This window comes from Mytilus edulis, chromosome 6, assembly GCF_963676685.1.
Source record: "Mytilus edulis chromosome 6, xbMytEdul2.2, whole genome shotgun sequence".
NCBI lineage: Eukaryota > Metazoa > Mollusca > Bivalvia > Mytilida > Mytilidae > Mytilus > Mytilus edulis.
In genome coordinates, this window is record NC_092349.1 from 48,651,922 (window position 1) to 48,677,701 (window position 25,780).

Sequence of the window (25,780 nt, forward strand, 5' to 3'; positions counted from 1 at the left end):
CCCAATTTCACGGTCCACTGAACATAGAAAATGATAGTGCGAGTGGGGCATTCGTGTACTGAGGACACATTCTTGTTTCAATCTTTATTTTTTTGTTCTATTATTCTCTATACTGTAAACTCCATATAGACCCTCTTATATTTATTGTATGTATATTGCAGAGACAGTCATATGAGTGGTACATTCCAAAGGGTATCGTCAAGACTGGATGGATGCACAAACATATACAGGAAGTTCCTGCTGTTGTCGTGGTTTTCTTTGACCTTGACTGGGATGAACCAATGTGGAAAGAGAGACAAATGGAATGTGCTACCAGAGTGGAAATTGTCAGGTAAACATTTTTGTTGTTTAGAGATAGGTAATGAATAAACAAAACGTGCAGTCAAGACTTAGTGAGTTTATGTATATGCATGCATTGGTTCAATAATTTCAATACCATTTGAATTTCATGAACCTTGTTTCACATGACTTTGATTTATTACAGAAATAGTTTACAAGGCAGATCAACTAAAGTAGCTGTTGTATTGATACAGAAAAATGCCCCATTACCACCGGGAGAAGATGTGATTGCTGCAGAGAGAGCTGCTTCCCTATGTAGTGCATGTGACTTGTCAGCAAAACAACTGTATGTGCTTCCACACACAGACCATCTCATAGGATATACTATAAGGTAGGAGGGATGTAATGTCAGCAGCTAAGCATTGACGATATGGTTTTTGAACACTATTTTGGATCTGTCAAATATTTCTGTTTTCCGATACATTGAATTACAAGTGGTGTTTACTAAATAGACAGCATTAGTTTATACCATACCAGACACACAAGCAAACATAAATTTCATTCATAAAAAAAATCAGCTGTAACATAATGTGAAAACTAAAATTAAGTTTTGTCCTAAATCATGTAAATGAAAAACTATTTATTGTATATTGACAATTTTTTGTAAGATTTAATTATTATGAAAACTACTATAGGATCTCATTCCCAAATATAGAATTTAGCAGTCTAAAATTTTATAGCATTTTATCTATCACAATAATAAAAGCACACACAAATTACTAAACTAGTGTATGTTATAATGACACAAACTCAAACAATATATTTTTGAACAGGCTTAAGATTCTTGTGTAAGTGACAGTATAATTTGAACTGCTTCATTATATTATGTCTGCTAATTTTCTTGTTTAGTTCTCTTGTCCCATTTAGGAAAGTGTCAGTCATTGCTGTTGTTTTTTTTTTTGCAATTGTCTTTGTTAATTGCTGTCTTAAGCTTGTTACCTTAAATTTCATCTCCTGAACAACTGGTCCAAACTTGGGAATAATAAAATTGTGCAAAACGGTACAAGCTAGTCTTACATGTACAGTACACACAAGGGAATTCAGTTAAAACTCTACATTGGTGGATGGTGATTTTCACAACAAAGGCTGGCAATTGGGTGTGATTCACTCTGAAATACACATGTACCATTCTGTAGAATTATTCTGCATAATCCATATGTACACGTATCATACAAATATAATGAGTTCATAAATGAAAGTTTAACAAGGGCAGTGTTCAATATTGTAGCCTCTACATAGATCTACATCATTACCACTCGATCTTTTCCATAGTGGTTTACTTAACACTAGCACATGTAGCAATGGTAATTCAAAGTAGAATTATTTCAACAAAGTGTGTACTTTACATAAGAATAAGAAGATGTGGTAATTGGTATGATTGTCAATGAGGAAACTCTTCACAAGAGACATATAGTTTTCCACTTGAAAAAAGTCAGAATGGTGTAGTTATACCTTGGTATTTGATCTGGGAGCAGGGGCGGATGCAGGATTTTAGATTAGGGAGGGCGCAAAGTTTTATATTCGCCGTGCGGAGCGTGGCGAAAATTTTTTGAGGTAACATTATTGAAATATTCTTCTAAAGGGGTGGAATATAGGTATTTTGGACTATTGTGAGATAAAATAAGTGAGAAATTAAAGTTTCAAGAAGAAACCACCTTAATCCACTCTGACAACAATCTACAATCACTAGTGACTGACTGACAGATTGACGGAGAGAGGTGAAACATATGTTTCTGTTCTGCGAAGAACCTTCGAGTTATGACAAGGTCTCCTACAAATTAGAAAAATCTACAACAATCTCCTAACACCCCTAAATTATGCACTAAGAGATTCATATTGCATATATATTTGTTTATAAAGCTGCAGCCCAAAAAACAGAGGCTGAAGATCATTTTATTTTGATTCTTTGTTCCTATGCAAACCAATCTACAATACATGCACCAGCACTTGTTGTAAAATGATCTATAGAGCAATATCAGGTAATACATATCTCAACCAATCCTTGAAAGACATGGTGCTGGTAGTTGTGACAAAAAGAAATACAGAAACATAACAAAAATAAATAACCCTTGTTTGCAGATCGTCAATGTGTCTATTAACATGATTAAAGCCAATTAAATTATTTTACATGTTTTCAATAATGTGAAATGAAACCGGTTCACTTAAGAATGACTTTAACACTCCATAACACCAGCCCCAGCAAACTTGGTTAAGACGATGTATGTGGAGCGTTGACAGATAGACGGGCGGACCGACGGAAGCATAGTGAGACGAGACAGATCAAAACAGCTCACCTGACCAATAGTAGTAGTAGATTTTGCAAACGAAATTTTCTACTTTCCCCCGTGATTTTTAATTGTCCTTTCCATAATATTTGTTTTTACTTGTTTTGATTTTCGGTGGTCGTGCCAGAATTTATATGCATGTGTTCGCCACAAACCACTAAAGTCAGAATGAGATGCGTTTGCGAAGTTGTGTTTATTTTCTGGGGTTCCCATGGATACAATACGGTACATAATTCGGTAAAATTTTCAGGTTGCAAGTAAGAAATATATACATGTAAAGACACAGAGAATCAAATTATAAACTAACCTTTCACTTGAAACAGTATTTCTATCTTTCATTAAGGACATTAAGAAAGCATCTCGTCTAGACTGTTTTCTTGACCGTGCTATAATGGAATTGTGAAAGGGAGTAAGGGCTAGGGATGTTTCAGAACTTCGATTATCAAAGAAATTGATTACAAAAACCGCAAATACAATGTCACAATTGTTTGTACTTAAACTGCTAAATACCTATTTATTTTTTCATCAAACACAGCTTCCTTTGGAAGTATATAATATTTATAGAACTTAAATAAATCGTAGGTCAGTTGATTAGTAATTACGTTGATTCTGTTAAACTGACTGTTTTATATACTTTGAATGTTAAAAAAGATTGAATGGTCTCTTCTGATACTCAAATAAGTTGAAGACAACCCATGCTTTGCAAATTTTAGGGGGGGGGCGCACGCCCGCCACGCCCCCGCCTAAATCCGCCCCTGGGGAGTCAGGGTCAATCTTTTATATCAAATGACATGTTCCATAGTGAATATATATATCCATTCTTCTTACATATTTAATGAATTCTTGATTATTTTCATATATATATGCACTCTCAGTCATTCTACTTAAAAATGTCAAGTATTTATCTCTTATGATGGACAGAAGTTTACATTTACTTTGTTTGCTTTAGTCATCTCTTCCTTTAGTATCCTCATTCATTTTTATGATGAAACACTTTTAAAATGAAATGAATTGTTAGTAAGTAAGATGTGAGGTCATAATTTAATGATTGTCATCGGAGAACTGAGATTGAATGAATCATAACTTGATTTAGAAAAACAATAAACCCTTGACTTTGTATAATGTAGATCATCTAAGTGTAAAAGAAAGGATTGTAGGCCCTCGTCTTAGCGAAAGGTGCATTAAGGTTTACCCTTGTCTGTCTGTCCATACATATGTCACGAAATTGGTTTATATGAAAATTATACACAATGCTTATTACCACAAAACTCAGATCAAGTTTGATTTAAGTGGATTCACTTTCACCATTCTGTAGTTATGATCCTTTAAAACATTATATGCAAGCAAGGGCATCATCTCTTTTAATTCTCTATTTATTTTTTATATGGCATGTGCAACAGCAAAGACATAATATCACTTCGCTTCCTTGGCTCATCATTCTCTAAAATAGCAAATATAATCTTTGAACCCTTATTTGTAAACAGTCATATTTCAAAGCAATGATAAAATAAATTGACAATGCATTTAATGTGACCAAAGTATTTGTTTACACATTTAACTTTTTAAAGTTAGTGACATCTGCAATTTGTTTTATGTTTAGATATAGATCAACAAGCAAATGTTGTAAAATTTTACAAAAATGTGTGACCTAGTTTCTTTACAGTACCTTGACTGTGACCCAATTAAAAATTCATTCAGTTGATATTTACTATTTTTCTAGGATATATTACAGTAAAGTTTATATTTTACAGATTAGAAAATGCTTTTTATGAATTGGCCCAAAGCTACTATCATAGTGAAGCACGAAAAGTCAAGTCACATAGAGACTTCCTCAACAAAACAACACACCAGGTAATTATAGTAACACCTATCTCCACTTTGTTTAGGGAATAGTTTATTGCAGTTAATGGTTTTGATTGAGGTGTTACATCCATGTAGGTAGGCCTTGTTTTTTTGTAAAAATTAAAATTTACGAAAAATGGAAATACCTTAGGAAAGCATAAAAAAGTAAAATTATTATGTGTGAGAGACACATTTGATTGATTTATGCTTCTCTACCTTTTATATTAATTACATGAAAAATAGTTGCAGATTAAATTTTTAAGTGATTCAAAATGTGGATAAAAAAATGACAATTACAATATATTATGAAAATAAGAAGATGTGGTATGATTGCCTATGAGATAACTCTCCATAAGAGACCAAATGAAAGTGATAGAAATAGAACATTGATATAATGGAATATGTAGACAGCTCTCTCACAATCCAAAAAAAAAAAGACCTAATTAGTTATCAAAAGTACAAGGATTATAATTTTATACGCCAGACGCGCGTTTCGTCTACATAAGACTCATCAGTGACGCTCAGATCAAAATAGTTAAAAAGCCAAATCAATACAAAGTTGAAGAGCATTGAGGATCCAAAATTCAAAAAAGTTGTGCCAAATATGGCTAAGGTAATCTACTCCTGGGGTAAGAAAATCCTTAGTTTTTCGAAAAAATTCAAGGTTTTGTAAACATAAAATTTATAAAAATGACCATATAATTGATAATCTAGTCAACACCGAAGTGCTGACTACTGGGCTGGTGATACCCTCGGGGACGATACGTCCACCAGCAGTGGCATCGACCCAGTGGTGTAAATAGTTATCAAAAGTACCTAAATGTAAAAATAAAAAGATCAATATGAAAAAAAAAACATGTGGAATCTATGTAAAGTAAGTTTGAACTGACTGTATTTGTAATTTTAGCTCCTGTTTGTGAGACATCAGTTTAAGATAGCCTTCTTCAATGAACTAAAGCAGGACAGTCACACAGCTATCAAGTAAGTATTAACACAAAGATTAAGATAAGTTTGCATTGCCGAAATGGCCTTATTTTGAAAAATCTCCTACAACTTTGGTAAAGTAAAATGCTTCTACCTAGTACATCTATTAATAAGATTGATGATAGCTACCCTGGAGGTATTGTGCAAGATTATCAGGAATCTGCAAGCTCTTAAAAAAATTAAAAAATGACACACTAGAAGTTAATAGTACAGATTTAAGAATATGTAGTGCAAATATAAACAAAATATTTCAATTATAATTCAAATGTTTATTGTCATTAACCTTTAAACAGTAAGTTTGCTACAAGTACAAATAAGTACCAACACTATTTGAATATAGTATAATTGAAAATTTAAATATTAATGTAGGACCCAAATTTATTTATTTGTAATTTTGTTATTGGATTGAGCATTGAAAATACCTTTTCACTATATAATTAGCAGTAAAAAAAATCTGAATGAAAATATTTCAAAATACTTGGAAATATTTAAAATTTCCTATTGGGATGTACATATTTTATAAATCATCTGATTATATTTTAGGAACTATAAACAAGCATATGGACACTTACTGGAACTTAGAATGCATGACACCAACTTGTTGGAGATTAAGAGTATAGCAGGTTTCATCAACTACAAAGTTTGTACTTAAGATTTTAACATTCTACTGTGGATTCATTATTTTTCGTTGGAAACCAATTTTCGTGGATTTCATGGTTGAACAATTGAACCAAGAAATAAAATGTTCAACAAATACACAATTTTCTATAGGTTTGTATGCATATTTCAGCAAAACCACAAAATCAAACATCCACGAACATGTAAGTTTTCCTCAATCCATGAAAATTGGTACCCATGAAAATAAATGAAATCCACAGTAGTCATTTATCATTATGAAAATAAGATGATGCGGTATGATTGCCAATGAGACGATTCTCCACAAGAGACACAGAAATGAACAGTTATAGGTCATCATACTGCCTTCAACAATGGGTATACCACATATCAAGCTATAAAAGGCCCTAAAACAATTAAAAAGAGAAAACTTACCTCCTGACTAATGTGCGGACAAATAAACGTGTTTTTAGCTGCAAACCCCCCCCCCCCCTAACCTGGGACAGTGGTTTAACGGTACAACATAAGAACAAACTATAAAAATCAATGGAAAATGTCTTTACTCATTGGTTTACTCAGTGTTACCTGGCTATGACCTATTTTAAGTTTATGATGTACTGCATGTTTTTGAATTGAAGATAGATGTATTTTTTTTTTGTCAAATAGGTCTGATTTATTTATATCTGACATCTCTTTTTATTTAATAAAAAAAAAATCAAGTGCTTAGTGAATTCTTTTTACAGCATTTTTCTGAAGTTGTGTAAAAATATTCTTAAATTCCAATAAATGATATTCTTAAAAAAGCAAATTTTCATTTTCAGATTTGCAGATTATCATTCCAACACAATGCTCCTCTAGATGCTATAGCACAGTTTAGGAAACATATTGACTTCTTCAAAGGGAAGATTGGAATTGCTGAGTTAGCATTTGAGCACAGTGCATGGATGTCGAAACAGTTAGTATATCAACTTTATAAGTCACATGACATATATTTTAGTAGTTGTGATGATCATATATATGAATTTTAAGATAAATTAAAAATTATGCAATCTATAAAAAAACAACTTTTTTAATGTCAGTAAAATTCTCAGGGGTCATGGAATATGTAGACACAGATTGTGTCAAGTATATACTTAACCCAACCTTTTATTTTAATCATATGGGTAAAAAAATTAATTATGTCTGTTGATCACCAAGATCGTGACAAATACTTTCCAACATAACAAATGCATCACATGAAATGTAACATTTCTTTAGTGCTACTCCAAAAATATAATATATGGGGCTGTTGGAAGGCACTTGAATTGTTTTTGTATGGATGGAGAAGGTCACTAAGTTCCAATTGTTGGATTATGTATGCAAAGTGAACTGTATTAATACCCTGTTTCAATGTTTAGGTTTCAAGTTTTTGGAGACTTATTTGATGAAGCTATCAAGTTAGGACTAACGGCCATACAAACTCAGCATCCTGGGTTCTACTACCAACAAGCTGCCAATCATGCCGTTGCTAGGAAACAGTTGTGTAGAGGACTATGTAAGGTAAGAGGAAAAGTCTAGAGGTCACATACTTCAAAAAAAAAGGTAAAGAAACCAAGTCTTTAATAGTTATAAAACTGTCCTAGTTCAAGATACTAGAAGAAGGAAATTGTTTAGCTAAACTGATCGGTCAAAAAACAACTTTATATGTGTTAAAAAAGTTATTTTTCTCAAAACATTTTTTTTTACATAAAAGGTATGTGTTCCTACTACCCATAGATTTTCAGATAAAAGTAGAATAGATAGAGTCTACTATCATAACAAAATGATCTTAAAACTACCAATTATTAAACAGATTATAGATCTCACAAACATGTTTAACCCCTCCGCATTTTTGCGCCTGTCCCAAGTCAGGAGCCTCTGGCCTTTGTTAGTCTTGTGTTATTTTAATTTTAGTTTCTTGTGTAAAATTTGGAAATTAGTATGGTGTTCATTATCACTGAACTAGTATATATTTGTTTAGGGGCCAGCTAAAGGACGCCTCCAGGTGCGGGAATTTCTCGTTACATTGAAGACCTGTTGTTGACCTTCTGCTGTTGTTTTTTTCTATGGTCGGGTTGTTGTCTCTTTGGCACATTCTCCATTTCCATTCTCAATTTTATATGCTTCTAGAGCTGATATCATTTAGTCTTACATAGTTTGGTCTCTGTTTCAGTAATGCTCTAATACTATACATGTACATCTCTTTTTAGTCTTATGTATTTTGACAGTCTATTCAGATTATATCTGCTAAAAAGTTTCAAAAGCAAAATTCAACATTTGTTCTGCAAGAAAATAATAGTTAGACCAACCTGTCTATGTATGGTATTATGTACTTATAAAACAATAATAATTTAATCTTATTTAGTTGTCAAAGAGGAGATTGTTAACAAAATATTCAGTTACTTCTTACATTGTTTGAACATTATGTAACATTTGTTTTCAGCCTTTGACACAGGTTCTTCATCCTGATCCATTAGAAAACCTGTATAAATTAGACTTTTATGGACAAAGACCTTGGAGACAGGGACACCAGAGTTAGTATCTTAATACTGTATATTCAGAATGTATTGGGGTGTTCTCGTATTTTTATGAATACTTGCAACAGTATAATGTTCCGTAAAAATAAAAACTTGCATTTTAGATTTTGAAATCATTGTTTTAGCATTAATTAAAATACCTCCTATGTTTCCATTATTTGTGAATTGAAATTGTGAATGTACAAAAACATTTGTGAAATGGTGAAATGAACTATCACAATATCACAAATATTTTTGTTCATTCATCAAATCTTCATACATTTGATAGGAACCACAATTATGTTTTATTTAGTCTCAGCTTTTACTGTTCCCTAATAATGAAAAGATTGCATGACTGTGAGGGTGTGTTTCTTGATAGCCACTAATTGTTTTTACTAAATTAAATGTATCTCTAATATGAATAATAGATGTGGGATAAATACCTTAAAACATCTAAAATATTATTTTGATAGGGTCAACATACTTGTATGTTCTTCAACACTTAAATATGTACCTTTACAATATACATGTATCAGTCTCTAAATAGTCCTATGCCTTAATAAAAAATACTTCAGATTTAAAAGTGACTGTACAATGTTGCTGCTTTTATTCTTGACATCATTGTCTCATATTTTAATGTATTATGTCCTGTTTATGATCTTAAGAAATATTAGGCAAATAGATCAAACAGAAAATGTAAAAATTGCTCATTAAACCAATTATGAAATTCCTTACTTGGTGCTGGCACAAAAAAATGTGGCAGGATCGTTATATTTTCATGTAAAAGTTCATACTACATAGAGTTCAAATTGAATATTTGATGATGCTTAAATTTTAAATAGGTATTGAGGCTCCAGATCTACAAAGAGAAAAGGATGGTGTTCTAGCTTTACAGAGTTTAGAAGTACAGGAAGACCATTCTGTAGGTGTCAGATCAGTAATATTTTTAGAAATAATCGTTTATAAGCATGAAATACACACAAGGAGTCCATGAATAACATGTTTAAGAATTGAAATAGACAATAGATAGATATAAAAAGATGTGGTATGAGTGCCAATGAGACAACTTTCCATCCAAAAATTTCAACACAGAGCCTTGGCTCACACTGAATAGCAGTCTATAAAGAGCCCTAAAAATGAGTAGTGTGAATCATTCAAACAGGAAAATCAAGTCTTATCTTTGTAAAAAATGAAACTTGAGAAACACATTTGAACCACATCAACAACGGACAACACCTGAACATCAGGTGTATGTATGCTATAATGCAATGATAAAGTATTTGTTATTATTGAAATTAAATCTCTTTGATTCTTAATTAACAGTTATTAAGATTTTATGAAAATGGAAGAATACACACTTGTTTTGTTCTTTGCCAAATTTTCTGTATTTGATGTTGAAATTTTTTTGAGATAAAAAATTGAAACGATATGCTGATTGTATGGCAGAAATTCATTTTAGTCAGAGCATATTTTAAGTGTTTCTTTAATCAAAACTCTATTAGAAAATTGCCTATGTACATGTGTTTAAAAGAATTTGGGGCATCTCAATATTTATTTAAAATGAAGTCCAAAAAATTAGAAAAATCTCTCTTAGATATTGTGTAATCCGGTAGAAATAACCACATGCAATAAAACGATTAACAAAAATAAGTTTGTTTACAGTAATAAATGTTATGATTATTTCAGTGGTTAATTATACCATTGCTGAGTAGTGCTGTGGCTCAGTTCAAGAAATACAAGTCTCCAAGGATGAAGAGATATCTAAGTAAGATGTTTATAGTTTTATTCAATGAAATCCATGATAAAAAATACAATATCAAATAATTCGCAAAGTTACTTAAGTAACACTCAAAGTGTTTAACCATTTGTTTAAATGAGATCTTACAAAAGGTTACTGTGGATTCATTATTCTTCGTTGTGGACCAATTTTCATGGATTTCGTGGGTACAGGTAAACCACAAAACTAAATGTTCACCAAATGACAAATTTCAAAAAGTAACAAATGCAGACCTTTGCAAAACCACGAAATTCAATATCCACTAACATACATGTTTTCCTTTATCCACGAAAATCGGTACCCGCGAAAATAAATGAGTCCACAGTAAATGAAGGTATAAATATAAAATACAACTCATAAAAATGAAGCATAAATAAGATGCATGTATTAAAGAAGTATGTGTTATTACATTGTAGTGGTACAGATGGGTGAGGAGTACTTCCATGCTAAAGACTACAGTAAATCTTTGATGTAAGTTTGTAGTAGACCTGTCAGAATATTTCAATTACAGCAGAATGCCTTGGGTGTGTTGGTAAAGGTAGAATCTTTGTTAACTTGCTTGTTAGTTGAACTGTGAAGTCATTATAAAGTTAGGTTAACTACCCTCCTTTAAGAATATACTAGTCTGACAGATAACCAATCTATTTGTCTGTAGGACTAGCTATAGACTACTCTGAAATAGCTAAAGGAAAGCATAATCTGCAGGTCTCAATAAGTCAATTGTTTGATGACTTAAAAATATGATTATTAACTTATGTGACCCAAAAAGGGTAATGTTACATATATACTAATGGGTAAAATATGTGCATCATACGGACATCTAGTTATTCTAGGGTAAATAAACACTTGCATATTAAAAATGTCACTTTAAACAATTTGAAACCATCAAAAATTACATTGATTATTCCATATTTGCAGTATTTCATTCAGCTACATAATACCAATAGCAAATACTTAAATAAAAGAGGGACAAAAGATACCAGAGGGAGAGTCAAACTCATGGATAGAAAATAAACTGTACAAATAAGAGTACATTGTTATTTTCAATTGTTGACTTTGATATTTTGCAGGTTGCTTAACAAAGTTATGTGGGATTATAGAGCAGAAAGATGGTGGCTGTTACTGACCTCAATACTGGACATTTCCTTAAAATGTGCCTACTTAACAGCTAAAGTGCAAGATTATGTCTCTAATTGCATGGAATTGATAGGAACCTGTATCCAATTACTGAAAATAAAAATGGCTTTGATTGAAAGAAACAGCCATTTAGAAAAATGGCTCAAACTAAATAGAGTGGCATTGGTTACTCTTGATTGAAAAGATGAAAGTTTGAACAGATAATATTTTAAATCTTAAAATCTTTTCTAGAAATTGCAACAAGGCTCTTGAAATAAGTAGTTAGTTGATTGTATCTTCACAGGATCAATATTGACTTCTGAAACTTTTACATTGTGAGTGTTAGAGATTTAAATTTTATAATATGATTTTTTGATTTTATATTTTCCTATCCAAGTTGCCAAAAATGTAGCCTGCCTGTAATTAAAACTTTTAAATATTTTGGATTCTACTATCATGACTATGGAAAACAGGTAGATTTGCTTTGATATTAATTTATTTAGATTTTATGTTTTTCTTATAAAACTACAAAAACAAACATTGTAAATGAAATGACCTTAATTGTTTATAAGATTCTAAATGTAGTGTGGAAGAAAAGACAAGAATCCAAATGAATCTGATCAAAGTTATGTCTGTGAGTAAAATTCTAATCTAAGACACTGTTGTTCTCAATATCACTACTGATAAAAAAAAAACATTTGGGTTTGATGGCTTAAAAATCCACATTTCCCTGTTTGAAATCTCTAAGTTCTTCAGTTTGGGTAAAGATACATGAGAAAATATTTCATCTTTTCAAAATTTAGCCAAGAAAAGTTATCAAGTTCAACGTTAGCTGATATTAACTTTGAATGCATTTTCTAACGATATATCAGCAAAATTTAAACTGATTTTGAGATATCAAAATAAAGAGATGTGGTATGAGTGTCTGTGAAACAACTATTTATAAAGTCCAAAAGACAAAGATATGATAAAGTTCTTTATTTTTCAATTTGAAAAAAAAATCATTTATTACAAAATAAGCAAAATTTTCAATGAGTACATACAAATTTAACTAAGAATGGTCTCAATCAGTATGTCAATAAAATTTATGTATAATTTGTCTTAGGTCCCATCATCCCAGGTATTCCCCAAAAGATGAGTAGAATTATCTCCCTTGACATTGTCAATTGAAATTATTTTTGATAATAACTGAAATATGTATAATACAAGAGGTAATATCATTTAGTAATTTTTATAGAGTTTTGTTTTTATTCACCTGTCTAATTATGGACGTTAGGATATGTAAGATAACTTTAAAATTTTTGGAAATTCTTTACTTTCCTAATACTTTTAGTTGTCAATTTTTGCATGTATTTTTTAAAGGTGAATCAGCTTATTTCTGGTAACATGTGTTTCTGGAATAATCTTCCCAGACATTTGATATTGACCTACTGTACACTGGGGTAAAGCTGATGACCGTAACTGCATTCACGGTCATCCCAAGATGTCGGATGAAAAAATTAGGTCAGTTTCTGTATTGTCTGTTAAAGTGTTTCTATATCATTTTCTTTACAAATCATACATTGAAACGATGTAAATTTATAAAAGAATTACTCGGAAATCACTAATTACTTCCGAGAAATGTGCATGAAACGGGAAATTCGATTTGAAAAAATCGCCAAGATGACCGTAAATCACGATCGAGATGACCGTAACAGAATCAGAGATTCATAACAAGGCTGACCGTAACTGCTTTTAAGATGACCGTAATTTGTAAATGATGACCGTAATTTTTAAAGGATGACCCTCAATTCTAAGAAATATCCGTATTTATATAACTATCTTTTTATATCAAATGATTAATAGTGTTGGAATACACATATTAACATGAGAGTTTTATCCTATAGGTAGAAGAAAATAAGACGTGCTTCAAATGCAAAGATTACCATATGTATCTTTTTAACAGTAGAGGGTTTAATTTTTAAAATGAATTTGACAAAAGACATGCAAATGAACAGGAAGGGAAAAAATGCTACAAAAGCGCGATAAAATGACACCTTACAAGCATAATGAAAAAAAATGCGGTGCACAGCCTTCAACTGCTCGACAAAAGATTTTTTTTTTTGTGTCTGGGATTCCATTAAAAGACATATAATAAATACACATTTTTAAAAATGCCGAAAATTGGCATGTACACCCATTGATATTATATCGTCTTTCATTTTGTCATGCAAATAAAATAACCGTTGAGAAACATTTTGAAAATATCATTCGAATAAACTAGTGAAGATGAGCTCCAGCAAAGTAGATCCTTAAAATAGTATTGTACGAAAAGCGTATCACAAGGCGGAACGTTGTCAATTTGTATATATACAGAAATGTTATTCATACAGTCAGGATTCTACTTCTTCAAAATTATCTCCCCATTACGCCAGTTCATGCTCACAATCGTAGAAATGGAAGCCATTGTAGGGATGACGCTCTGCCAATTTTGCTCTTGAAAACTGATAAATTTATCCACATAGCACCATTACGATCGATCGTTATATGTCAGTTATATTTTAAAAGACAAATGTATCTACTAGCTAATGAGCATTAGTTAATGATCTTGTCTGCATTGATTCAACTTAAAATATTGTCTGTTCGGATGTCAGATGGAATTTTTGAAAATTCTTAAGCATTTAAAAAAATTCTAATTAAATATTTCGTGGAAGGGCAGACTAAACATTTTCAGTAGTTGAAGATTATAAACCCTAGTTATCACACACAAGAAAATCATATTTTTTCGAAGATATCCATTTTCATCATCCAAATTAAAAGACTGTCGTCAAGTACTTTTAGAAAAAATAGCTATTCGAACACACCTACTCTGTTTTTGTGATTCTTTACTTGACCCATATATTTCATCTTTTCGTCCTGTCATTTTTTTTACGTTATAAAGTCAACCTGTAGCTTTGATACATAATAATGATAGAATCTGAAGCGAGATGCTATATAAAATACTCTTGCTTTGTACGTTTTAAAGACAAAATATACACCCCAAACATGCCTAACATAAAAAGGTGCACTCGATTTTTCTCGTTTCGATACAATCGTTACCTGTTTTGGGGAATTTTTTCTTGATTCACATAATGGAAGGACAGACACGAAAATTTCTGAACTAAAAGATTGATATGTTCTCCGTCCGTGATAAAAAAAAAATCGGAGGTTATGCATTTTCTACATCCAACTTATAGATACTATATATAAAAAAGAAGATGTGGTATTATTGCCAATGAGACAACTATCCAGAAAAGACCAAAATGACACAAACATTAACAACTATAGGTAACCGTAAGGCCTTCAAAAATGAGCAAAGCCCATACTGCATAGTCAGCTATAAAAGGCCCCGATAAGAACCATGTCGTCGACTTGATATCTTATTGTTTTGCATTACTATGTAATAGATACATTGAAAACGTATGCAAATGGTGTTTTTAAAAATAAGAAAATTGTCGTTTTATTTGTTTCTATTAACTTTTTAAAATTTTGTTACTATATCAAACATTACAGTTAACATTTATCGCTTTCTCGATAAACACAGAGCTTCGATTCGTTTGTTCTATTTCAAAAGTGTTTCCGCCTGCATATATTAAGACAAATTAAGAATTTAATCTGCTTCCTCTGGAACCATACACATGGGCTCGATTACCAAATATTCGTATGTATTATTAATGTTTTTAATGCTCCATTTATTGGCATTATGTTTTTCTGGTCTGTGCGTACGTTCGTCCGTTCGTCTGTTTGTTTGTCCGTTTGTCCAGCTTCAAGTTAAATACAATTGAAACTTAGTACACATTTTCCCCTATGGTATGATCTTTTTAATTCTAATGCCAAATTACAGTTTTATCCCATTTTCATAGTCCACTAAACATAGAAAATGATAGTGTAGATGAGGCATCCGTGTACTAGGGACACATTCATGTTTCTTCAAATTTTCGTCGTATCGCTGTCAATTTGTGTTAAAATTTTAACGTCGATATCAATAAATATTTCATTGTTTACGAGAAAAATGCAATTTACGGTCATCCTTTACAAGTTACGGTCATCTTTTTACCAATCACGGTCATCCTTGTTTTATGTTACGGTCATCTTGAAAATATTTTGATTATGATTTACGGTCATCTTAACGATTTTTTCAAATCGAATTTCCCGTTTCATGCACATTTCTCGGAAGTAATTAGTGATTTTCGAGTGATTCTTTTATAAATTTACATCGTTTCAATGTATGATTTGTAAAGAAAATGATACAGAAACACTTTAACAGACAATACAGAAACTGACCTAATTTTTCATCCGACATCTTGGGATGACCGTGAATGCAGTTACGGTCATCAGCTTTACCCCAGTGACTGTAAGAAACTGTAGGAGTAAAAGTATTATTAGTGGTAGTGTTTAAATTTAAGAAATAGGTGTACTTTTGTGTTATAAATTCAAAGTGAAAATAATTATTAGTAATCTTATTTCCACTGGGACAAATGTAACAGGAACTGATATAATGGCATATAACTATCACAGCATTGCATAAGAGACTACAGATGTAAAAAATTATTAAGTTTTTAAGTAAATAAAATTAGAAAATTCTTACTCAGATAATTATATACTCTGAATTCAGAAATGATTGTGTGCATTTATTGCAATTTTTGAAGAATGAACAAAAATGCAAGTTACAATGTAAGTTATTGCAATTTTAGGAAAAGCTATATATGTACAGAAATATGTATTTGATATCAGATTGTTAGTTCTAATTATCACAATACTCAAGTACATGTACAAAAATGTAGTTTTCACATTAAAAAAAGATTTCAATAATTTCTGAATTTACAGTATTTAGTTGGCAGTTATAATATCAGATGTGTCATGACAATCTGTGATACCATGTCATTGTCTTTTATTTGTTTTAATTTTTTGTTTGTTCTTAATATCATGCCCCTGCTGTAGGCAAAGGGGCTTTAAGTATTACCCTTGACCATACATCTGTCGTGCTGTCTGTCCCATTAACGTTTCCGAACTCTAACATAAGATTTCCTCAAATGTTTTGAAACTCATACACAATGCTAAGACAACAACATGCAGTCAGAGTTATGCGTGTTTTTAACTTGGGAGAATTGCAATGCTTAAAGGGAAAATTCACGATTTTTTACTTATGGTTTAAATATGTTCATTATGACATAATATATATATTCACAAAGTTTTATCGCTATATGTGCAGTAATAAAGGAGAAATTCAATAATTAATGAAAAAATATCAACTACTTCCTGTAGGTCGTGACGTTTTCTCCTGATTTTTGCATGCCGGGATTTAAAATACAATCATTAAAAGTCTTGGTTTTTAATCATATTTTAACGTAATCGTAAGCGCGCCGATGACTTATGCTTTATCTAATAACCATCCGATAATAAGAAGATAAAACGCACAGACGTTCAATTGTACTCATTCGTGAGATAAATTATCTATGTTAAACGTATATATTCGAATTATGTTTGTAGACAACACAAAAAGTTATAAATTTATTTTTAATAAATGCATTTTCGGACTGATAAGGTGAACAAATTAAAGTACAATAATCTGTAAAGACAATATGTTGGTGTACTCATGATTGAGGGCCCTCATGGGGTTTTTGATTATGTGATTACTTGGCCGTTTTTTTAATGATTATTTGATTATCAAGCCAAATATTTCATGATTATTTGATTACCTAGGACTGTATTTTTAGTTTATGATTATTTGATTACTAAAGATAAGCAAATATTTAATGATTATGTGATTATATTGGCAAAAAAATGGTGATTATGTGATTACTAGGACCCCCCCATGAGGGGCCTCATGATTATTGACCTTTTACTATCTCTGCTATGACTAGGTTTATACGATGTGTGTATTCACGGTTCTGTGGCAATACTCGTAGATGGCTTGTTGAAAGGTAAATTGTTATTTGCACTTCGATATTTAACCACGCCTCTAGGGCACACCTTGCCAGGTGTGACTGTCTATTCGGATCAGTGGGAGCATTTAATACACACATTACAAATACATATTCAAGTTGATGACAAATAAAAATTGGTCGCCGTGGAATTATTTAATTATATTTGGTGCTATTATTTATTTGAATTCAAATAAGTTAATTTACTAAGAAATACACAATTTTCGGTTAAAGACGGGAAACTTAATTCATATGTCAGAATGAAATGATATACAAGTCTTGTCCTTGATTTATGTCTCATAAAAAAGGGGGACTTAGAAATTACAAATAGCTTTACTAAATCATTTTTATTTGTCTTTATTGGGCGAAAAAATGTACGAGAACACTTACATTTAGACTTTTGGAAGCCATGTATTAATTAATATATGAAACTATCTGAAGATAACTCTACCGAAGCGGAATATAATATGTACGAATAAAGAAAAAATACTTTTGTATTGGAATGGAATCGAAAAATTACGAATAGATATTCTTTTCAAGTGTGAAAAACGTCAACCAAATTTATTCATAATCGGGAACGTCCTTATTAAAATCTGAGACTACTATAATAATCGTCGTCTCCCAAGGTATATATATACTTAAATAACTATTTGACCAACGATGTTTAAAATTAAAAGACAACGAATTTAATGTTATCATTCCCTATTTTTGAATGTTATTATAAGTCTGTTCAACTTGCAAGAATACCCCTAAAGCGGACAAATATCCGACAAGCAGTTTATTCTTTAAATTGCTGTCATTGAATATCAAGAAAGAAAATAAATCCCGAAATTGATACTCAATAGTTTTCCTAGAAAATATTCACATCCCTTGGGGATTATTAGTGTACGTCCAGTTGCATATATTTTACATGAATGTTGGAACAATTGTGATGATGACAAATTTCGTCCTTTATTCGAGAACAATCTAATTGATATATAAATCTGTGAGTTTACTATGTTCTTAACTTCGATGAACCAAAGCAAGTTATAAATTGACCTGTATTTAAATCAAATTGTTTCTTTTTTTTTCTTCTTCTTCTTTTGGTAAACAATAGTCTTATCGAATTCATTGATTACATACTGTTGGCATACGTGGACTAGTCTATAATAATTTACAAAACTTTTACCACAATTTACACAAAATGTATGTTTCTTTCTTATGTTCAATGTATACATGTATACATATTTTAAATTGCGCTACTGACTATAGTTCCGTAACTTTCTACCCAGGCGTATGTATACACGAATCGTCGACAAGTGCGCACATTTTTTTAAATCAATAATTCTGGTATGTTCCAATCTGTCCTAAACTATTGACAATGAGTATATATTACATTTTCCCAAATTAACCCTTGGAAAAATATGTAAATAGATTTGTATTTCTTCAATTTTTTTTTTTGTATTAATTTTTTTTTATAGATAATATTCTTTACACCAGAAATGTTATTTATAAACAAGCGTATGAGTTCAGTAATGACTAGTATAAATATCACTTTCGGACACGCAAGACAAAAATGTATATTATACATGCACCTGATAGTTCAAAATGGAAAGTTATAAGTAACGGTCGTGTACACTGATCAATACCTACAGAAGTGAAACGATGCATGAACTTGCAAGCCAGCCGGACAGGAAATCGATTGAATACCTGGACGTGTCACCTTACACCCCTTCCAATACCTTTGGGAGTAATACCTTTAGCCATGCTGGTGATCAGATGAGGGAAGATCCGAATTTATTTAAATAAAGTTTATTACTTGAAAGAATTATGAACGAATTAGATTTTCGAAAACAATTTCCACGGAACACTTATTTATGATTTGAACTTTGACTTTTTAACTAATTACAATATTATCAGTTTAAAAATAACAGACTATATGGTTATTTAAAAATATAAGACCATTTTCCGTATCAAGTTATTCAGTCAGATAAAACAACCGTACGATTGACAAGATATCGACACGCAATTACGACTACATCGTTTACTGTAGTTTTGTTCCTTTGTGGTTTATAGACATATCGGGATTTTTCATCGGAGAAGGTGACAAGATGGCGGAGAGCAGAGAACTGATACTCAAAATTTAAAATCGATGGTGATCTCTTATTTAGCGGAATAAAACTTTAATATCTATAAATTTGAGCATTTTTATACAGAATGGACATAATATCAATTTTTGATTTTTTTGCGAAGTTTCCCTTTAAGACATATTCTTCTTTTATTTTTGCTTGTTTTGAGGTCATTTATCATATGAAAAAAATTACTAACAAGCATAAGCAAAATAAAATAAAAACTTTGACCTTAGTCTTATGCACAAGGAGATTATTTTCTGTTTGTCATTTGTTCATATCGCTTATGATAAGTTCTGTAACACATGACTATGTTTTTTCAGAACGACCAGCCTGAACCAGAGCCAGGTCTGGACCCTCAGGGGTCAGAAGCAGCTAGAAGATTATGGCAGACTACAATGGATACTCCATGTACCTTCACCATAGAAATGCAGAATATTGTTCCTTTTGGTAAAAATCTGTTTTATATCTAGCCAAAAATGCCAATTTATTCCTTAATAAATGTTCAAAACAATCCTTTACTTGTCATTGCAGGTTACTGCTATTATCAATTCACAAATGCATTGAATGCGAAAGTTTTGCAATGTTGTAATGTTTTGATGTTTAGCAAAAATGGACCAGATTAGTATTGCATCAAATGCTTATGTTAATATTAACTGTTTTAATTGAAGAAATATCATATCACACTTGATTCAGTGTATATGAACATGTATCTTTTGAGTTTTAGAGTTATTTTGTGGTAAAGATAATATTTCCAGATATCTGTATCTGGTATATATCATCAGAAGCTAACAATAAACTTTTTTAAAAGCACACATTCCTTGAGGTCTTTTTTTTTCATAACAAAAATTTCTTTTCCCCATTACAGTTGAGTGTAAAGCCAGATTTACTGTTGATACTGTGTCTGCAGATAAAGAAATAGAATTGGATGTATTCCTCAGGTAAGACAATAACTTTTATCTATAAGTGCTAAAATAAACACTTTTTAAAAAATCACTACAAAATGGGAAATAAATGATAAAGTTTGCAATAAGTTTAAATTTTCCTATTGCAAGTGTTATTTTTGCAGTGAAATATATGACAAAACCTTAAACAAAAACCTCAATTTCTTTTTAATGCCTTAAATCTACATATAAATTTCAGCAATGGTATAAATTGACAGAAAGGAACAAAATGTTAATAAAATACATTTTGGATTGGAATTTTTAAAACTTAACCACAAATATTTTTTATGACCCATTTATGGGCATTATGTTTTCTGGTCTGTGCTTCTGTTCATTCGTCCATTCCTTCATCTGTCCCACTTCAGGTTAGAGTTTTTGGTTGAGGTAGTTTTTGATGAAGTTGAAGTCCAATCAACTTGAAACTTAGTACACATGTTCCATATGATATTTTTAATTAGAGATTGTCCTCCATTTTCAGGGTCAACTGAACATATAAAATGATAGTGCAGATGGGGCATTCATATACTAGGGACACATTCTTGTTTTCCCCTAAAATAAGCTTAATTTGTATTTTTAGAGCAAGCTGTCAATTTCCAGTGAGATTTTCAAAGTTGTCAGTTTTCTTTAGTAACCAGGTATGTTGATGGATTCTATGTTTCGCCTATAAAACTTTTAAGCAGGCTTAACAATAATTTAATTTTACCATTTAGTTAATTTCTGGATAATTATTAAAAGGGAGATACGAGTTTTTCATATTGGCAACTATTTGTATTTGCTTTATTTTCTATTCATGAAAATGGCTCGTTAAAATTAGTGGGTTATGGAATATTGACACTGTACATTGCTTAAACAACAATTATTCAACATTTACAGATATACAACCAGTACTGTATTGTTATTGATGGCCATGGTGTGTCAGCTGCTTCAGAGTCTGAAGGCACAGAGGCTGATCTATATTTAGTACCAGGAAAACCAAAATCTTATAAATTTAGTTTTCTACCTGTAAAGGATGATGTTGATACACAGCTAGAGGTAAGCAATGTTATAAATAAGCCTCAATACAGTTGACTCTTTATATCTAAAACTCTTTTATCTCAATTCTTTATATTAAAAATCTATTTAGTTGCTTTCCATGTTCAAATATAATTTTTTTTAATGATATGCTTTGAATTCCAATTGTTTTCAATAGTACAAATTTTGTGAATTGAGGCGAAATTTCTATTTTCCTGCATGTTTGATTTTGTGGTGTTGATAAAGTCAGTTTAAATGTATATTCTTCTCCATTTAATATTTAGAGATAAATTTTATCTAAGGTATTAACAATAGTGGATACCCTACAAATATTGATGAAGCCATCATTCTCTAACTTTTAGAACTGAGATAAATATCAATTTAAATCAGCCTTCTGTAAACTTACCTATTGTCTTGGTCAGATAACCTCATTGGTTTATTCCAGTTTGAATGTAGAACTTGCATTGTGTTTGTTCTTTTTAGATAACGGCAGTTGTTTTAGAGTTTGGTTTAGAAACAGGAAGTTTAGGAAAGTTGAAGTGGGTTGGTGGGGGTGGTGATGCTGTCACACCCTTACAGACGGCTTTGTCTATCTTACCCAAACATATAAACAGTCAGGGTCCATTGGAGTGGGATACTATTGATGTTAAATCTGCCATCAAGTAAGTTATCCTTACAGATAGCCTTGTCTATCTTACCAAAACATGTAAACAGCCAGGGACCATTGGAGTGGGATACTATTGATGTTAAATCTGCCATCAAGTAATTATGCCTTAAAATGAATTATAACCTAATTCTCAGTCATTACTTTGTTGTGTAAAAAAAAAATGATTATGGTTGATTGAGAAAAAAAACGCATGCCTTAATCCTAAAGAGATTGTTACAATTCTCTCTGTCAAGAAGATTGTGAAAACTTAAAATCAATTTGAACAGGTTTGTTTTGGGTGTAATTCTTTTATGGCAAACTGAATGCCCATGTGACTCAAACAAGACTCTGACTGACTGACTAGGTACCATATGAATATTTGTTATGTGGAAAAAGAAATATCTTCCTGTAAACTGTTACATTGTTAGATGTCATTTTACAAATCTGACTCATTATGGTCTTTACATACAAAGCATGGTTAATATTTATGTCTCAGGAGATTAATCTGAAATTGCATCTAAAATTGTGTGCTGGACCTTAAGCAGTTGTCAATCAGTCAATTAATTTCCATCTATAATATAAAGCTTATAATTTAAATGGTCAAATTATAAAAATAGATATTCAAGAATTTCACTGTTTATATTCCGTTAGAAATTAATTATTTATGTAATGAATTGTTCTAATTTGAAGAGTGACCCACAGACCAGCCAATGTTAACTTTACATTACACCATGAACCACCATGTCTGCTGAATGAGTTCTACCAACTAGTGATTGATGTAGAAAATAAGGAATCATTAGATATTATGGATGTTAGGTAAGATTTCCTCTTTGTTACATTAAATTTTTCAAAGATTTAAAAAAATAGGTTCTATATTGAAGTAAATACTGATACACATGTATGTTGTAAATTATGGTTTACATTTGTAATTGCATAGGAATAATTAAGCTTAATTGTAATGTACAAAATTACCGAATTATGAGATAGCCTAACACAAAAAATTTATTTCTTACCTCAAGTTTGTTACTTAAATAACACTGCATGTCAAGATAAATTATTACAGTTTATCTTCAGTTTTACTTAATACTAAACGTTGAATAAGCTTTCACCATGATGAAGCCTTTTTTGCTGAGACAACATGAAACAAACCACCCATTCAGACATTCTACTAAAATTAGTCCATGTAAATGGAGGGTGCAACCAAACAACAACAAAATCATTCAATTCATATTTTCATAACAGTCAACATGACAACAGGTGATAACTATTGAAGTAATGTATAATAAAAACACTTTTATATTTATAGTTTTTATACGCCCGTCGTCTTTTAGACGGGACGTATTATGGTATACCGTTGTCCGTCCGTCCGTCGTCCACACTTCGGACAATAACTCAAAAACACTTTCACCAATTTCCATGAAACTTTGGTGAATTGTTTATATCTATTGACGTAAGCTCCCTTTCGTTTTTTTTTAATTTCAGATTTTAAGTTTTGGATTTATGGGGCTTTATTCATAAAAAAGGGGGGATTTTCAACACTTCGGACAATAACTCAAAAAGGCTTTCACCAATGTCCATGAAACTTTGGTGAATTGTTTATATCTATTGATGTAAGCTCCCTTTCAATTTTTATAAATTTCAGATTTAAAGTTTTGGATTTATGGGGCTTTATTCATAAAAAAAGGGGGATTTTCAACACTTCGGACAATAACTCAAAAAGGCTTTCACCAATGTCCATGAAACTTTGGTGAATTGTTTATATCTATTGATGTAAGGTCCCTTTCAATTTTTGTAAATTTCATATTTTAAGTTTTGGATTTATGGAGCTTTATTCATAAAAAAAGGGGGATTTTCAACACTTCGGACAATAACTCAAAAAGGCTTTCACCAATGTCCATGAAACTTTGGTGGATTGTTTATATCTATTGATGTAAGCTCCCTTTCAATTTTTATAAATTTCAGATTTTAAGTTTTGGAATTATGGGGCTTTATTCAAAAAAAAAAAAGGGGGATTTTCAACACTTCGGACAATAACTCAAAAAGGCTTTCACCAATGTCCATGAAACTTTGGTGAATTGTTTATATCTATTGATGTAAGCTCCCTTTCAATTTTTATAATTTCAGATTTTACATTTCCGTGTTATGAATTTTTATGCTTAAAAAAGGGGGGATTTTCCAATTTTGGGACAATAACTAACACTTTCACAAAATTTTATGCAACTTTGATAAATTGTTTATATCTATTGACATAAGCTCCCTTTCCATTTTTTAAATTTTAGATTTTACGTTTTCTTAAGTAATGAATTTTTATACTTAAAAAAGGGGGATTTTATGAAACTTTGGTGAATATATTAATGTAACATCCCTTTTGATTTGTATATATATTTCTAGTTGATCATATAAATTCATTTAAAGCATAAAAGACAAGTTAAAAGAGCAGCGGGTGTATCATGTGCTAAAGCGCAGCCCTTTATTTGTAAAAGAACTACTTATATTCAACAGCAGTTTTTATGCCCCATTTATGGGCATTATGGATTTCTGGTCTGTGCGTCTGTCTGTTCATTTGTCTGTCCGTTCGTATGTCTGTCCTGCTTCGGGTCAAAGTTTTTGGTCGAGGCAGTTTCTGATGAAGTTGAAGTCCAATCAACTTGATACTTAGGACACATGTTCCCTATTATATGATCTTTCAAATTTCAATGCCAAATTAGAGATTTTCCCCCATTTTCATGGTCCACTGAACATAGAAAATGATAGTGCAGATGTGGCATCTGTTTACTGGGAACACATTCTTGTAGTTCCTAATTTTTGTAAGTTTTACTTTTTATCTCAAATTTTAAAATCATTTACAGGTTATCTTTTGGTTTAAAAGACCAGAGCCAGAATACTACAAATGAACAAACAGGTACATATATATATAGTTATTTTGTGCTTTTTTTAGACCCTTCTACAACAAATTTGTTACATGCACACGTATAAAAATTGCGGGTTTTAACCAACGCAATCATAGGTTTGAACGTTATTTTCAATTTAGACTTGTTTATATTTATTTCTTTGGGCTTGTATTATATTTTCACTCCGGTTTATATAATCTGTTCATCCTATTTGGCCTCTTTTACATTCAAAAGTCTATCCTTAATTGAGGTAAATTAAATTGCCTTTCAAATATTTTTTCGATCCCTAACGTCACTGAAGAGACATTAATTGTCAAATCCGGATATGGTGTAAAAAATTTAGCACCTCATGCTGTGGTTTACCATCTTTTCTGCAAGTTTATTGTTTTCTACTTGGTATTAAATTAATATAGAGATCCATTGATACACCTTGTGATCAATTTGTTTGGCAATAGTCAATGTCAGTCAACAAGGCTTAAGAACATCAGTTGTTCGACCTGTTAGTCAAGTGCCTTTTGTTTAAATATATTTTTTCACTCTTTTAGTCTTTTGCAAAATGTTGTTTGTGCTGTATTTAGACCCCTCTACAACATGCACACGTATAGAAATTGCGGCTTTATCCAACGCAATCATAGGTTTGAAAGGTGTTTTCAATTAAGACTTGTTTATGGTTATATATAGATATATACTAGTATATAGGAAATTAGTTAAGAGTAGAATTCTTGTCAATTCATTGTCATTAAAAG

General features: G+C 31.2%; 1 protein-coding gene across 1 annotated transcript in view; it reads left to right on the top strand.

The window, feature by feature from the left end:
- LOC139529105 (trafficking protein particle complex subunit 11-like) overlaps nt 1-25,780 on the top strand; it is a 61,416-nt gene that overhangs the window by 17,668 nt on the left and 17,968 nt on the right. The window contains exons 3-22 of the mRNA XM_071325379.1: nt 162-331; nt 485-670; nt 4,376-4,475; nt 5,374-5,447; nt 5,994-6,090; nt 6,887-7,020; nt 7,463-7,604; nt 8,527-8,617; nt 9,442-9,521; nt 10,286-10,364; nt 10,793-10,847; nt 11,447-11,592; nt 12,065-12,126; nt 19,866-19,992; nt 20,411-20,483; nt 21,064-21,121; nt 21,360-21,518; nt 21,981-22,159; nt 22,834-22,959; nt 24,993-25,045. Coding sequence (XP_071181480.1) covers nt 162-331; nt 485-670; nt 4,376-4,475; nt 5,374-5,447; nt 5,994-6,090; nt 6,887-7,020; nt 7,463-7,604; nt 8,527-8,617; nt 9,442-9,521; nt 10,286-10,364; nt 10,793-10,847; nt 11,447-11,592; nt 12,065-12,126; nt 19,866-19,992; nt 20,411-20,483; nt 21,064-21,121; nt 21,360-21,518; nt 21,981-22,159; nt 22,834-22,959; nt 24,993-25,045 — 2,191 coding nt within the window. The remainder of the gene's footprint in view (nt 1-161; nt 332-484; nt 671-4,375; nt 4,476-5,373; nt 5,448-5,993; nt 6,091-6,886; nt 7,021-7,462; nt 7,605-8,526; nt 8,618-9,441; nt 9,522-10,285; nt 10,365-10,792; nt 10,848-11,446; nt 11,593-12,064; nt 12,127-19,865; nt 19,993-20,410; nt 20,484-21,063; nt 21,122-21,359; nt 21,519-21,980; nt 22,160-22,833; nt 22,960-24,992; nt 25,046-25,780) is intronic.